General features: G+C 40.9%; 1 protein-coding gene across 3 annotated transcripts in view; it reads left to right on the top strand.

The window, feature by feature from the left end:
- Positions 1 to 16,973, top strand: part of EPB41L4B (erythrocyte membrane protein band 4.1 like 4B) — a 266,752-nt gene that overhangs the window by 141,598 nt on the left and 108,181 nt on the right. For all 3 annotated transcript variants that reach the window (XM_075921605.2, XM_089776480.1, XM_075921604.2), the window contains exons 8-15: positions 8,496 to 8,583; positions 8,801 to 8,889; positions 9,228 to 9,297; positions 9,459 to 9,628; positions 9,844 to 9,953; positions 12,066 to 12,096; positions 13,488 to 13,521; positions 14,628 to 14,695. In XM_075921605.2, the coding sequence (XP_075777720.1) occupies positions 8,496 to 8,583; positions 8,801 to 8,889; positions 9,228 to 9,297; positions 9,459 to 9,628; positions 9,844 to 9,953; positions 12,066 to 12,096; positions 13,488 to 13,521; positions 14,628 to 14,695 (660 nt within the window). The remainder of the gene's footprint in view (positions 1 to 8,495; positions 8,584 to 8,800; positions 8,890 to 9,227; positions 9,298 to 9,458; positions 9,629 to 9,843; positions 9,954 to 12,065; positions 12,097 to 13,487; positions 13,522 to 14,627; positions 14,696 to 16,973) is intronic.

The raw sequence follows: 16,973 nt of genomic DNA, 5'->3' as shown, positions 1-16,973 counted from the left end.
AGAAGTGACTGCAAGCAAGAGCCTCCCAAGAGTTGCAAATGGACTCTTGGTTATGAGCAGTACGGTAAACCAAGTCACTCCTAAACCCAGAACAAAAGTCAGGCTCTCTTTCCATTTGTCAGGCTGCAACTCTGTTGCTGTAAGTCCTGGTATGTGTGCCAGACAGACACAGCGTGAACACCATTGTGACAGTCACAGTCAATGTCAGGGCTTCACTCAGCACCCCCACGTTGAGTGCATTGCAGTCCCTTTCCTACTCTCACCCCACCCGGCACACATGTACGTAGCCAGCATGATGATAATTATGGATGCATCCCTTGTAGGCAGGTGAGCCCACATAGGCAGTCACCCATCACAAGATACATACATGGACACCAGGGAAGACTGAGATGGGTAGTAATCTTTTGGAACTAAGTGCAGTCAGACAGGCATGCAATGCTTTCCTCCCAGTGATATGATACTGACATATTTGGGTAATATCTGGCAACAAGAGAGCTGTTTTCCATAATAATGAGGAGGGGCAAAATCCTTCCCAGTTTGCATAGAGACAGTCAACTTATGGAACTGGTGCATCTGGAACCACATCACAATTTCTGTGTTGCACCTCCCATGTGCTCAGAACTCACTGGTGGGCAGCATCAGAAAGCATTTCATCACTAGTTATGAGTGAAGGTAACCACTGGGCCACTTTTGAACCCCTGGCCATGTTTTCAAGGTCCCACTTACCAATTAAGATCTTTTTTGCTGGTTGCCATTGCATTGGCCAGTGGAAGATTTGGGGGCCTCATGGACCAACCCATCATACATTATACTTCATGAAGAAAAGGTATCCGTTCACACCTCCTAAAGTTCAACCCAAAGGTAGTTTCTGAATTCCACATCATCCTATCAATTCACTTACTAGTATTCTTCCTGAATGCCTTCAGTGAGGAAGGAGACTGAATTTTCTTGGTGTCTGATGAGCATTGGCATTCTACCTGCAAAATATTAAACCATTTAAGAAATCACCGAGATTGTTTGTTGCTGTAGCAAAGTGGACACATGGGGAAGTAATGTCTGCTCAGATGCTCCATGGATTTCAGATTTTATCCTCCTTTATTATCAGTTAGGACATTTTCACATTCTGGGGTGCAATTCAGCTCACTGAGGGGTTGTTACACTATCTTCCTTGTGGTGCATAAATTGTTATGCTGTTGAAATCCTCTTGTCTGGAGACTCCCAGCCAGCATATAAGCATACATTGAGTGTTTGTGTAATAAGCATCCCTAACTGAGCAACTCTCATTCCAGGAGCCTGCTTGCTATACTCCAGACATACACTGGTATCCATCAGCTTTTTGTTTATTCTTGGCACTTAGTATTAAAAAGGTTATAGAGCAGTTTTTAAACTAAGTGCTGGGGGAAAGCTGATGGGAGCACATGAATCACACAGAGACATCTCTTAGGGGAGAGTCTGTTAATAGAGAGTCTCTATGTTCTAATCAGGAGGAGAGGATGGAAGATGATAAAGTATGGGTAAGATCAAATGAGACACAATCAAATGAAAAGAAGTCTAACATATCAGGAAATGGCAGACAGCTAAATAGTGACACATTTTTAAAGTGCTTATTCACAAATGCTAAAAGTCTAAATACTAACGTGTGTGAACGGGAGTGCCTCATATTAAAGGAAGATATTGATATAATAGGCATCACAGAAACTTGGTGGAATGAGGATGATGAATGGGACACAGTCATGCCAGGGTACAAAATATATCGGAAGGATAGAACAGGTCACACTGGTCAGGGAGCGGCACTCTGTGAAAGAAAATGTAGAATCAAATAAAGTAAAAATCTTAAATGAGCCAAAATGTTCCATAGAATTTCTATGGATAGTAATTCCATGCTCTAATAATAAGAAGATAGCCGTAGGGATCTATTATTGACCACCTGATCAGGACAGTGATAGTGACTATGAAATGCTAAGGGAGATAAGTGAGGCTATTAAAATAAAAAATAATAGTAGGGGATTTTAACTATCCCCATACTGACTGTGTACACTTCATCTCGGGACAGGATTCAGAGATAAAATTTCTTGATACCTTAATTGACTGCTTTTTGGAGCAGCTGGTTCTGGAACCCAGAAGGGGAGAGGCTATACTTGATTTAGTCCTAATTGGCTCGCAGGATCTGGTCCAAGAGGTAAATATAACGGGACCGCTTGGAAACAGAGACCATAATGTAATAAAATTTAACATCTCTATGGTGGAAAAAACACCGCAGCAGCCCAACACTGTGGCATTTAATTTCAGAAAGGGGAAATATACAAAAATAAGGCAGTTAGTTAAATAGAAATTAAAAGGTACAGTGACAAAAGTAAAATCCCTGCAAGCTGCATGGAAACTTTTCAAAGACACCATAATAGAAGTCCAACTTAAATGTATACTCCAAATTAAAAAACACAATAAGAAAATCAAAAAAGTGCACTATGGCTTAACAACCAAGTAAAAGAAGCAGATAAAAAGGCATCTTTTAAAAAGTGGAAGTCAGAGCCTAGTGAGGAAAATAGAAAAGAGCATAAACTTTGTCAAATTAAGTGTAAAAATATAAAAAGAGAAGCCAAAATGGAGTTTGAAGAACAGCTAGCCAAAACCCCAAAAAGTAATAGCAAATGTTTTTTATGTGCATCAGAAGTAGGAAGCTGTCTAAGCAACCAGTGGAGCCCTTGGATGATTGAGAGGCTAAAGGAGCACTCAAAGATGATAAAGTCAATGCAGAAACTAAATTTATTCTTTGCTTCAGTCTTCACAGCTACGGATGTTAGGGAAATTCCCAAACCTGAGTCATTCTTTTTCGGTGACAAATCTGAGGAATGGTCCCAGATTGAGGTGTCATTAGAGGAGGCTTTGGAACAAATTAATAAACTTAACAGTAACAAGTCACTGGATCCACATGGCTTTCACCCAAGAGTTCTGAAATAACTCAAATGTGAAATTGCAGAACTATTAACTGTGGTTTGTAACCTATCCTTTAAATGAGCTCTGTACCCAAGGACTGGAAGATAGCTAACGTGACACCAATATTTAAAAAAGGCTGTAGAGGTGATCCTGGCTATTACAGACCAGTAAGTCTAATGTCAGTACCAGGCAAAGTAGTTGAAACCATAGTGAAGAATAAAATTCTCCGAGACATACATGAACATAATTAGTTGGGGAAAAGTCAACATGGTTTCTGTAAAGGGATATCATGCCTTACTGATCTACTAGGGTATGTCTACACTACCACCCTAGTTCGAACTAGGGTGGTTAATATAGGCAACCGAAGTTGCAAATGAAGCTCGGGATTTGAATTTCCCAGGCTTCGTTTGCATCTTGCCGGGTGCCACCATTTTTAAATCCCCGCTAGTTCGGACTCTGTGCCAGCGGCTACATGCGGCATGGAGTAGGTAGTTCGGATTAGGCTTCCTATTCTGAACTGCCGTTACTCCTCATGGAACGAGGTGTACCGGTAATTCAGAATAGGCAGCCTAATCCGAACTACCTACTCCGTGCCGCGTGTAGCCGGGGGCACGAGTCCGAACTAACGGGGATTTAAAAATGGCGGCGCCCGGCAAGATGCAAATGAAGCCCAGGAAATTCAAATCCCGGGCTTCATTTGCAACTTCGGTTGCCTACATTAACCACCCTAGTTCGAACTAGGGTGGTAGTGTAGACATACCTCTAGAGTTCTTTGAGGGGGTCAACAAACATGTGGACAAGGGGGATCCAGTGGATATAATGTACTTAGATTTCCAGAAAGCCTTTGACAAGATCCCTCACCAAAGGTTCTTAAGTAAAGTAAGTTGTAATGGGATAACAAGGAAGGTTCTTTCATGGACTGATAACTGGTTAAAAGACAGGAAACAAAGGATAGGAATAAATGGTAAGTTTTCAGAATGGCGATAACTAGTGGTGTCCCTCAAAGTCTGTCCTGACATGAATCTTATTCAACTTATTTATAAATGATCTAGAGAAAGGGTTAAACAGTGAGGTGGCAAAATTTGCAGATGATACTAAGCTAGTTAAGGCTGTGAGGAACTTCAAAAAGATCTCACCGAACTGGTGTTGAAAAAATAAATAAGGAAAAGTTATTTACTTGTTCCTATTATACAATAACTAGGGTTAACCAAAGGAAATTAATAGGTAGCAGGTTTAAAACAAACAAAAGGAAGTTTTTCTTCACTCAGTGCACAGTCAACCTGTGGAACTCCTTGCCAGAGGTTGTTGTGAAGACTAGGACTTTAACAGGGTTCAAAAAGAACCTAAATTCATGGAGATTAGGTACATCAATGGCTATTAGCCAGGAGAGGTAGGAATGGTGTCCCTAGCCTCTGTTTGTATGGAAATGGATGACAGGAGAGGGCTCACATGATGATTATGTGTTGTGTTTACTCCCTGGCTGTGTCTAGACTGGCAAGTTTTTCCGGAAAATCATCTGCTTTTCCGGAAAAACTTGCCAGCTGTCTACACTGGCCGCTTGAATTTCCGGAAAAGCACTGACAATCTTACATGAGATCGTCAGTGCTTTTCCGGAAATACTATGCTGCTCCCGTTCGGGCAAAAGTCTTTTTCCGAAAGACTTTTGCACAAAAGGGCCAGTGTAGACAGCAGAGATGTGTTTTCCGCAAAAAAGCCCCGATCGCGAAAATGGCGATCGGGGCTTTTTTGCGGAAAAGCGCATCTAGATTGGCCACAGACGCTTTTCCGCAAAAAGTGCTTTTGCGGAAAAGCGTCCGTGCCAATCTAGACACTCTTTTCCAAAAATGCTTTTAACGGAAAAGTTTTCCGTTAAAAGCATTTCCAGAAAATAATGCCAGTCTAGATGTATCCCCTCTGTGGCATCTGGCATTGGGCACTGTTGGCAGATAGCATACTAGACTAGATGAACCTTTGGTCTGACCCAGTATGGCCGTTCTTATGTTCTTATAACCCGAACACCCCCAGTCCCAGACTTTCCAAAAATAATGTGCCCTGCAATATCCAGCCCTTTCCTGGAGTATTCAGGGGAATAATAGGGTTTGTGCCTCTGAAGAGACAAACGGCATAGTTTGTCACTTTAAATACAGTTAACAAACACTTCAAACACAATACTGGGTTTGTTTATAGTAAAATAACCAAAGAGGAGAATTTGGGTACAAAGGATAGAATTAGAAATGTTTACAAGAAATAGAGGCTAAGGACCTAACATAACTACTATTTTGTATCAAGGTAAGATTCTTACTGTTCTACTTCTGATCTTAGATGGCTGACCTACCCCTTTGGTCAACATCTTCCACAAAATCCAAAGTGCTCAGTTCCCATGTATCCTTAAGTGAACGGTCACTTGATGTTCTTTGACCTTCTCTTATAGTCCAGTTAGCCTTTGAATTGATGTCTTCTGAAGGTTGACCCTCAAAATAAAATTCAAACTGTGAGAAAGGAGACATGGAGCTTGCCGAATGAGGACCCATCCTACTTTCCTTCCTTGTTTTTAAAAAATGCAAACTGATCTGTTCCTTCTCTTTTGCAATGCAAATGAATGGCCACTTGCTGTCTGATTTCTTATTGAGTTTGATGACACCTGCTGGAAGCATCAGCTTGTGCTTACTCTGAGAGAAACCTGCTTATCCACTCCCCAGATGTATCTGATAAGCACGCTTTTCTTCCACATTTTCTTCTGATGATCTCTTGGGTGTTTCCCATACATACACCATGCAAGAATATTAATGGTAACTGTGTTATTAATTTTCCATTACATGTATCTGATATGGTGTGACATTTATGTGTTGGGGTACTTTGAATTGGACAGTGAACAGACTCTCACTACCACATACCTATGAGCCTCTTGCACTATGATGCAGCTAGGGTGATTCACATCTCCCTCACTTGAACGAGGTGAAAATCCATTCCACTAGAGCAGGGGTCTCCAAACTTTTCAGCCCGAGGGCCGCATTAACTATCAAACAGCAGTTCGGGGGCCGACTACACACTTGAGGTCCAAATAAAAAATAATCAAAACATGGATGTTGTTTTTAATTATTTATTTAATATTATTTTATTCAGTTATTATTTAATAACACATTGATACACTACACATGAACACCTGTATTAGTGTGAATGGTGAAATTGTTTCCTGGATGCCAAAATAGCAGACATTTCTGGCTTTAGATTTGTTGTCCCTAACATCAACAGTGACCTGAGATTATCATCGGACAAGTTTGTTCTCAAATTGTTCTTCACGTATTTCATTCTTGAAAATGTTTGTTCACACAGGTATGTTGTTCCAAAGATTGAAAGGTACCTTGATGCAAAAGTTTTGACATTAGGAAAGTCTTCCTTGGGCAAAAACTGGTAAAAACCCACCAGTCCTATTTTGAACTTGTCCCTAAGGAGGTCATTTGCTTGCAACTCAATGACTTCCAGCTGCAGTTCATCTGGGCAACTGGCCACATCTGCTTCAAATGGGTTTTGAAACAATCTCACTTCTTCTGCCTTTGAATCCAAGTCAGAAAACCGCTGCTGAAACTGCAGCTGGAGGTCTTTGATGATCTCGCATGCAAATGACGTGGGGAACTCAGCTGTTGCTTCAGCCATGAAGACCTTGCACTGCTGAAAGTCCATCAAGTTGTTGGCCTGTACTTGTTCCAAAAACAAGACAAGTTTGGATCTGAAGGCCTTTAGGTGGGTGTATAGATCAGAAACTAGATTTTGCTCTCCTTGTAGTTTTAGGTTCAGAAAATTTAAATGACTAGTTATGTCTGCAGCAAAAGCCAATTTCCATACCCACTCTTCATCAGACAGTAATGGCTGTGGCTTGCCTTTACTTTCCAGGAAGTCACCTATTTCCTTTCTTAACTTAAATACTCTGCTCAGAACTTTCTCACAACTTAGCCATCTTACTGCTGTGTAATATGGTAAATCTTGCGAATCTGTGTCTGTATCTTTCAACATGTCTCTGAACTAAATAAAATATTTATCACTAAATAAAATAGAGTGCAACATGTTTCGAAATCAGACGCTAATTGACACCAACACCTCCTCATCGCAACAGTCAACCGCAACTGGCAAACTGTGATCAAAATAATCAAGTCTTGAACCAGCAGCAAACCATTTAAAAACTCCGCCACTAGATGTTATATCATCTCATTGACTGAACGGAAGTAGAAAAAGTAAGCAGCGAATAAGGTTTTGCAATGTAATGATCGGTTGGAAAACATAACGCACTACTGCGTGCCTCTATTTTAATTCGGTAAAAACATAACGTCCACGTAAGCGGCGGCTGATCTTGGCAGGATACATGTAAATTTCCGTAATTTTTTTTCCGTAGACAAAAAGGTCTCCACGGGCCGGATGAGAGGGCCTCGCGGGCCGCATCCGGCCCGTGGGCCGTAGTTTGGAGACCCCTGCACTAGAGCACAGGCAACCTCCATAGCATCGCTTTGAAAAGTGCCCGTGTTGGATATTTGTAAGATTTCAGCCTGGAGTTCTTTACACACTTTTACAAAACATTGTGCTCTGGTTTAAACTTCTTCTGCTGACTCAGACTCTGGAATTGCAGTGTTACAGTTGTCTACATTTCCTGCATCCTTGCTACACCCTTCCTTTGAGGACTGCTTGCCAGTCACCCACATGTGAACAGACATAGGGGTTGGCACTTAAAAAAGAAAGAGAGGTTTCTTGCCTATAACTATAAGTTCTTTAAGATGCATGGCCCTATTTATATTCCACACCTACCCTTCTTTTCCTTTGCTTTGGCTCATGACTGGATTCCTGGCAGACAAAGAAGTGAAAAAGCAGTCAATCTGCACTTCCCCTTGTTCTTTACCCCTCGGAGCTGAGTTTGTGGAAGTCTGGGGTGCAGGCATGCACCAACTATTTGCAAAAGATTTTTGGGGTCCCTAAAATGGTTAGGATGCCCAATTCCTTACCATTTTTCAAAGCCTGGGCTTTGAAATTGTTTTGAAGAACACTTCATTATTTAGAGGTGCATAATGTAATCATTATAAGTGTTAGTGTGGCACAAAGTTTATTAATTTTTTTTTCTTTCCAATTATGCACTTTCTTTGTAGATATTAAGATTGCATTTGCATATAACTGGCAGCATTCAAATATAAAGCAGTCATTTTATCAAGTGTAAGTAATGGAATAAAAGAGGATTGCATTCAATTATAGCAATCCAGGAATGCCTAAATTTATAAGTTCTGCTGTGTATGAATTCAGCAGCATGGAGTCCATATGTAGTCTTCCAGGCCCAAGGTCAGCAAAGCATATAGGCCTTTACTTAAGACCCTGCTTACATAGCAAAGTACTTAAACTTATGTTTTCATACTTTGCTGAACAGGTTTGGACTTAAGTAGACGTGTAAAGTTAAGCCTGTATTTAAGTGTTCTGCAGAGTCCTAGGCAGGGGAGCCTGGATGATGGATGAAAAGGGGAGTTGTACTGTATATAAACAAATACACTACTGCAAACTAAAATAAATTTTCCATTTTATTTTCACAGGGGAAAAACCCCAGCACAGGCTGAGTTGTGCTACTTGAACAAAGCTAAATGGTTGGAAATGTATGGTGTAGATATGCATGTTGTTAAGGTAAGACGTACACTGTTGTTCTATTTCTGTGGGGAGTGGCAGAGATTATAAATAGAAGAATATGCATCTCTTTATAAACTAGTCGTAATTCTCTTCTATGAAAACATACAAATAGACTTTGGTACTATACCTTATAAGAAAAGGTTTGTGTTATGGCCATATTAAGATTTGTGCTAGTAACTGCATATTGATTATTCCATCATGTGTTTGGTTGTAGGGAAGAGATGGATGTGACTACGCTCTGGGACTTACACCAACAGGCATATTGATTTTTGAAGGAGCAAACAAAATAGGTTTATTTTTTTGGTAATTCATTTTTTATTTATATCCCTATTTAACTGCTGAAATCCTTCTCCTTTTCAATAATCTGTTTCTGCTTGATTTGAATTTATTTGTGGTAGAGTTAAGTAGAATGGTTAATTCTGCAATATCAAAGATAGATTAAGATGCATGCTTCTGACCAGGTTAGGTTATCTTTCAACAATATTCAAAGGGATTTGTTAAACATCTATTTATATTTCGAATACCTGTTTAAAAAGCTCCAGATGTCCCATTATTTTAAACCCTTTTATATGCCTTGTTTGTTTTTCGTTCATTAAAAATCCTAAACTTATAAAATGTCTATTTATTTCCTGTATGGTTAGGCCTAAAATCACTAAAATGGACTTCAAAAAAAGCAAATTAACACTTGTGGTCGTAGAAGATGATGAACAGGTAAATTTTTTTCCCTACCTTGGAACCTGATCCATTGAACTGCTGAGCACATTCCACTTCTAAAGGAGCTCAGCACCTTGTTGGATCAGGCTCTTTCCCTTTTGTGTTTGCCTTTAACTAATGTGCTTGCCAACGTCCAAAGTTTTTGTTTCTGCATTTAGGGCAGAGAGCAAGAGCACACCTTTGTTTTCCGGTTAGACAATGCCAAAACTTGCAAACATTTGTGGAAATGTGCAGTGGAACACCACGCATTCTTCAGGCTGCGAGCACCAGCAAACAGTAAATCTAGCCGATCCGACTTCATAAGGCTTGGATCACGCTTCAGATTCAGGTATTTAATGAAATAACAAGTGTGCATTTGCATTTCTTTGAGGGCACAGGAAGACACAGCACAAAAATAATAGAATTATCCAGTTCATTCTGAGTATTCTCTCTCTTTCTCTCTTTGCAAAGTTGTTGGGTTTCTGTAAGCATGTTTGATAAGCTCAAAAGCATGGCTGGAGTTCAATTACTCTATCTAACTAAAAAAAAAAAATTTTTTTTTAGTGGTCGAACAGAGTATCAAGCAACACATGGGTCCAGGTTACGCAGAACCAGTACATTTGAAAGAAAACCCAGCAAACGATACCCATCACGGAGGCATTCAACTTTTAAAGGTGGGGCTTTTATTCGATCTGCTTGAATTCTGCACGTCACTAAACTAGTTGTAAGGCTGGCTGTTAATGAGCACACATGCATATTTCAGTATTTCTGCTCATGTATAGGTGACCATGTTACAGGTTGAACCTCCCTGCTCTGAACCCTCGGGATCTGAGCACTCCCATACCAGGGAATTTGCCAGACCAGGGGAGGTCAGTGCTCCCCTCCTGGCTGTCCCACTCCCAGTCTCCCAGGCTGGGGCTCCCACTCGCTGCTCCTGGGGGGTTCCCTGAGTTCCCATGCTGGGGCCATCCAGACACCACCAGCCAGGCTTGGAAGCTGCCACCCTGCTGCCACCGGGGATTCTCTGGCCAGGGCCGCCCGGCAACTCCAGCTCCACTGCGGCTGGGGATTCTAGGAGTTGGCCCTTTTGACACCAGGAGTTTCCTGGCCCCACCTTGCCCTTTTAACCCAGCTGGGGCTTCCCATCCCATTGCCACTGGGGGTTTCCCAGAGTTCCCTGGCTGGGGCTGCCCGGTCACCACTGGCCCCATTACTGGGGCCAGTTCTCCTGCCTGGCCCCACTCCTGGCCCTGCTGCTGCAAGGGGTTCCCCAGGTGAGGCAGGGACCCCTCATTTGCCGCCTGGGCCATCTGACACCAGGGCTTCCCTGGCTGGGGTGGAGCTCCCCATTTGCCACCTGGTCCTGCTGATGCCAGGGGTTCTCCTGACTGGCTTCCACTCTCCACCTCTCGGTCTCTTTGGTCCAGCAACATCCATGGCCCTGACAGACCATGGATATTGCCAGACCAGAGAGTCCCAGATTTGGGAGGTTCATCCTGTACAATCAAACAAAATTATAGCTCAATGTAGTGAGCACAACCGAATGAGTCACCAGCTGAAAAACCAAAGGTAGCAACTTTTCCCAATTCTTTTCTGTTATCCTTTATCTCTCCTGCATCCTCACTGTTCCTTGTGTCTTTTCTTCTCCTCAGCCTCATTCTCTGGGCCACCATGGGCAATTCTCTTTGTGTGACTAAAGTGTGATTTTTGGAATGCTTGGGGGTTAGCAACACTTTTGCCACAATCTCCCCTTTCCCTTTCTTCATGGAAATGGGGAGAACCATGTGTAGAGGTACTTCTCCATGTGCGCATCTAGGGGGTTACTGACCCCATCGTTTCCTTAAACTGTGCTGATGTCCGCTCAGGAATGGCACAGGAAATGTAAAATACCAAGGAGCCAATAGTATTCTTACTATCATGGATTAGTGGGGTCCGTCATCTTGGGCATCGAGAAGCCAGACGCAGTTGTGCTCAAGGAAGAGGTCGCTCCTCCCTTCAGCATTCCTGGTCTTACCTATATCAGAGTATCAGAAGAAACAGGATTCAGTGTTAGAGCAACACCAGCAGCCCATATCGCTACCTAAAATCCTCTCATCAGTTGCCCTCTGGTGAAGGGGTATGTATCTTTGGCATTTAGCTGAGAGCCACATTGCTCCAAGCCATAGTGTCTCCACAAGACCTACAAGAGTTCTCTTGGTTGGCTATACCCAATGAATATATAAAAAGAGATCAATCTCACTCTGCCCTATCCCTAACAGTTACACTTATGGTGCTTCAGGACAGGATAGAATGGATGCCCTCTTGAGCTACCGGTAGATGCCAGGTCTTGGAACAAAAAATGTACGTAGGAACATCCTGGAACAGAGAGTCGTAGGATTGAATAGAATAACAGAAGTATAGGACTGGAAGGAACCTTGAGCTATCTTCAGGTCCTGCACCTTGTGCTAAGGCAGGACCAAGTAAACTTAGGCCATCACTGACAGGTGTTTGTCCAACCTGTTCTTAAAAACCTCCAATCATGGAGATTTCACAACCTCTCTCTGAAGCCTGTTCTAGAACTTAACTGTCTGAAGAGCTAGAAAATTTTTCCTACTAAATCTCCCTCCCTTCAGATTAAGCCCATTACTTTTTGGCCAACCTTCAGGGGACATGAGGAACACTTAATCATCATCCAATTTATCACCGTCTTTAACATATTTGAAGAGTATCTCAAAGAACCACGGTTATGGTACTGTTAAGTTCTCTTTCAAAGGTAAATGTTGATTAATTGTTTTCTTTCTTTTAAGCAAACAATCCTGTGAAGGCAGCACAGCTATGGTAAGTTTATCTAGATTCTCATTGTGCGTACATCATTACAGCGTGGTAGTGAGTTCTGAGGCCCTGTCCCCACATCAGAACTGGCTAGCAGAGAATTCTGCACCCATGGCAGCTGACCCCAGTGTAAGATCAGGGACTAAGCATGAAACATTGTTTGCTTTTTTGTTCTAAGTGGATTTCTGTCCTTTTGAAAGGAAGTGCAAAATTGAATTTTATTTCCTTTCTTATCTCTGTTGTCATTATGTTGAGCACTTAGTATTGGTTAATTGCTTTGTAAGTAAAAATCTTCTTTTCTTTTTCCCTTTAATGTAGACTGTGGTACAAACAGACCTTTGTTGAGCAAGCAATTAATGTTTTTTAATTGAATTTGTAACATCGGACATACATTGTGTTACATCTCACTAAAATATAGAACATGATGCCATCTTAAACTGAATTATAGGTGTTGTTAAATTAATATTTTTCATGTGGTAACCTACTCAGTGTCACTTCACAAACCTGTGACAGTAGGAATACATGGAGTACAAAGGAGCACACTAATTTTTCTAGCTCTTAACTAGTGCTGTGCAGTTGTGTTTACCTTTCTTTTTAATGAAAGGTCACACTAGCAGCAGTAGAGTTATGGTGATGAAGATACTTGTGTAATGAATCCCTAATTGCAGGTGTTTTTCATTTTTGAAAAAGAATGCTTTTAGATGCCATTTCTTATTTTGTTAGCTGAAGAATGGGTGGGGATTTTAAGGTTTAGTAAGACAAACATGATTGAATTAATTTTAGAAATGTAAAGGAAAATGTTGGTTTTCTCCAATTAGAAATGTTTCATACTTTTTTGGCACTTAATTAAATTTAAAATGTCTTATATTTTTTTAAAAAATTAAAACTTGCCATGATTTTAGCCACAAATGAGTACAAACACTCTTACAAGCTTGAAGAAATATAGTTTAGAAAAGTAACACTTTCTACAAACTTTTTTGGTACTCTGTAATATTTGACATTTTCATATTATTATTATTTAAGTCTTAGCTCTTGCTTATACATGGATAGTTCCATTACTCCTCATATCAAACTATGTACTTTGATAATGCAGGATCTGGAAGGTTTGTGGGGTGGAACTGTGCTGTTACCAGCACATTTCCAGTATTCCCAAAAAGTTTGGGCCTCGATCCTGCAACTGGCTGCATAAGGATGGATGGATGGATGTGCTTCTCTGTAGCCTCATTAGACCTGGAGGGACTCCACACAGGCATAGAGCTTTTCCTTCTGTGGCCAGTTGAAGGATCAAGTTCTCAATCTTTTTCATCACATAGTAAACTAATTCAAGGAAATGATCCATTTTCTTATTTTTGTCAGTTTTAATTACAGAAAAGCTATTTTTCTTTGTCTTATTTTAGTGCAAAAAATAATCCTGAAGTCCATAACTACCAGGTAAGAGTAACATTTGCTGGAGGGAATATCAACTTCAGTTTTATTACTTTAGCGGTGTAGATATTGCTGTCTGTAATTAAGGTAACTTCCTATTTCTCACTTCTGCCCTGTTATTTCTTTCTTATCCTTTTGGTGAAATTTTGTTCTGTCTCTCTTAACTGCTGCAGCATAGAACTTGCAGCCCAGTGGGTGGTCAGGGGACGATGATCGCTTTCTGCCACCTTTGCTTCCTCCTGATCCTGGCCAGCTTAGAGACTGGAAAGGTGTCTCAATCATTTAATCATCCATACAGGGCATTCTAAGTTAGCATCCTCCTAGGTCTTCCCTATGGACCACAGCACTGAGAACCTTTGCAGCGTTGCATCGTGTGGTCCCATCCCCAATGCACTTTGTGTGCCTGCTGTCTGTAGTAGGCAGTCTTACAATTTTCCTCCATGGTGTCCACATCAGGGGAATCCTCCTGTGGTTGCACTGGGGGCTCTTACGGACACTTTATACCATTCCTTTCTCCTAACCAGGGTAAAGGTTCTGGAGTGGAAATGAGGGTCCCATTCTTGTTTCATATACTTCACAGTAGCATTCAGTGCTGTTGAGGGAGCAAGTTGCATTTTCATCCAGAATGACCCCATGTCTGAGAAACGAATCAATGTACAGTAAAACTCCATTAGTCCGGCATCCAATGCTCTGGGACTCCTGATGGTCCGGCACCATCAGGAACCCGGAAGTGCTGGGGCAGCCGGACAGGCTCCCCCCATTCAGCTGCTGCTGAAACTGACCAGTAGCTGAATCGGGGAAGCCGGGAGCAGAGCAGCTGGGGTACTGCCCGGTTGGTCCTGTAGCGCTGCCCCTCAGGGCTGCAGGACCAACCCGGCAGCACCCCAGCTGCTCTGCCCCAGGGATCTCCGATTCAGCCGCTGCTGAAATCATACCCAACTGGTAGTGGAAGTATAAAATTGTAGTAACAATGCAGGCTATTGTAACAATGCCAATGAGGTATCTGAGGACAACTCTTCACTTTAGAAAAGAGCTCCATAGAAAATTAACCAAATGGAATCAGATTAAGTAATGATACAATTATATAATCAAAGCTAATGTTTTACTTCCAGCAGCTGTATCACCCTAATATGCATCCTGGTCAGCCACACTGGCACCCTCATACTCCTGTGAATGTAAGGTAAGCTCTCTTCATTGTAGGGATCTTTTTTCCCTCCTCCTTTATTTTAAACAATCTGTTGGATCAGAACTGGGGTGAGGCGATGAGGTGATGTATGTTAATCGCTTCAGTTTATTGCTTTGACATAGTTTACTTTCATTTATTTTAAATTTATTGTTCAAAACAATTTCAGGATCACATTTTCCTAATTTCTATCGGTTGGGTGTCCAGCAGTGAGATTCTTAGAATTTTAGCAAAATGAATTTTACTTTGATTAGCATTTAATCTCAGAAGACAATGGAGCATGTCTTTTTAGGGTGGGCTTAAATCATCAATGTACGGACTCGTAATATGCAGCAACTTTTTTCTTACACTCCAGAAACTTAAATGGAAAAGTATAATGCTTTCCTATTGAATATTGTATTAATAGATAGATTTTTTTAAATCACAGAAAAAGAACATTTAAAAACTACCATATGACAATTCAGTATCTGCATAGCTATGAGTAGGGCTGCTCTTGCTACATGAAGACTAATTTTAGTGCTATCAGACAGGAATTAAGTGAGAATAAGATTGGAATAAACTCAGTCTAAACTGAATCAGTATGGTTTTTTGTGTCTATAATATAGCTTTGTTTTCTGCAGGCTATTGTAACAATGTAACTCTTGACTTGTATTATTTTATTGCCAGACACTGTCTAAGATTCAGAAATATACAACTTGCCACACTTAGACTACATAATATTGCTTTTCTTATCTATCTGCTTTTTCTGCCTCTTCATCTTAATATTCTTATATAAGATAATTTCTTCTCGGGGCATGTGGAATGAAATGCTAAGAGAAAGCGAGCTCTAGCAGAGAGGGTAGGTGCAAGGTGGAAGAAGGGGATAGTCTGGTCTGAAATCATGAGACTGAAGAAACAAGAAAAGAGCATGGTGATGAGAGAGACAGTATTTCTCAGGTGGATGTAGAGATTATTTATCTCTATCTCAAAATTCCTTAAGCCTGGTAATAAAATAAAAACAAAACTACAGCCATGGAAAAGACTTTAAAATACATTATGAATCGGACCTAAAACTACTATTCAAAATCTCTCCTCTTGTTTTCAACACTGAATGAGTTCTAAAATCTCCAGTTTCCTGTCACTAGGGAATGGCTGTCTCTACAGAAATTTTGTAACCTTTTACGAGATCGGTCTAGTTAATTCCGATATTTTTAAAGTCTAAAACTTTCCTCGGGGCACAATAATGTTGAGATGAGCAGAGCAGCATGTTAAGTTTTTTTAGTGAATATTAAAGTCGTTGCAAAGAACTGCAGGAAAATATGAGAAATGGCTTTTTGCAAAGTTATGTCTCTAAGTCCACAAGAGATACATCATAGACCAATCCTACGGGCTTCTCTGTCAGTTGAGCTCTAAAAAGTGCTGAGCTGTCTGGCCCCAATCCAGGAAACCATTTAAACACGTGGTTTAACTAGAATCAATAGGAGTGAATAGTCTCAGTGAAGTTGACTACTCATGGGATAAAAGTTAGAGCATGTGTTTAAGAGGTCAAGTAGATTTGTACCGGCGTGCTCAGCTCCTGGCAGGATCAAGCCCTGGTTTCATATAATTCCCACAGCTGTCTTGCATTAGTCAGTCATTTTTATTCACTTTTTATTGTGTTGCTTTAAACAACAAATTTTAAAAACTATGGTGATTTGGTGCATAGTGCTTTCAAAAACCTTGGGAGAGTTCAGTGATGGTGGTAATATATCCATACTAGCATGCCAGGGAAAACTTACTTTTTTCCTAGTCATTCTATAGGGTGAATTCATACACAAGCATGTACTGTAGTAGCAGGTACTAGACGTTTGGTTGGGTTTAACAAGATGGATGTGTAACTAATCCTACCAGTGTTGAGTGAATGGCTACATTTATGGGTGGATGATTTATTGCATCATTGATGCTAATTGTGTTTTAATTTGTAAGCCTTTGAGACCTAGTATTACTGTTAGCTCAACTTTTTGCATGATTCTGCATTTATTGCTCATTTGCCAGTGCCACTTAGATGTGTGGCAGTTAATTTTCTTCCCTGAAAATTCAGTGGCTTGCAAGCATGATTAGCTTTATTGTTCACTTTTGAAGGAAAAGATTCTAAAAGTGCTGTGCACGTGATCTGATCCAAAGTGCATTGAAGTCAATGAAAAGACTCCCAGTGGTTTCAGTGGACTTTACATCAAGCCAATGGTTCTGTCCACAATTCCTTTTCATGGCATCCACTCTCCATCATTTTTCATGTGCATTTTAGAGCTTATCTGAT

The sequence above is a fragment of the Pelodiscus sinensis genome, chromosome 2 (assembly GCF_052426305.1).
Source record: "Pelodiscus sinensis isolate ZL-2025 chromosome 2, ASM5242630v1, whole genome shotgun sequence".
NCBI classification, from domain to species: Eukaryota; Metazoa; Chordata; order Testudines; family Trionychidae; genus Pelodiscus; species Pelodiscus sinensis.
This window is presented reverse-complemented; position numbering and strand designations above follow the sequence as displayed.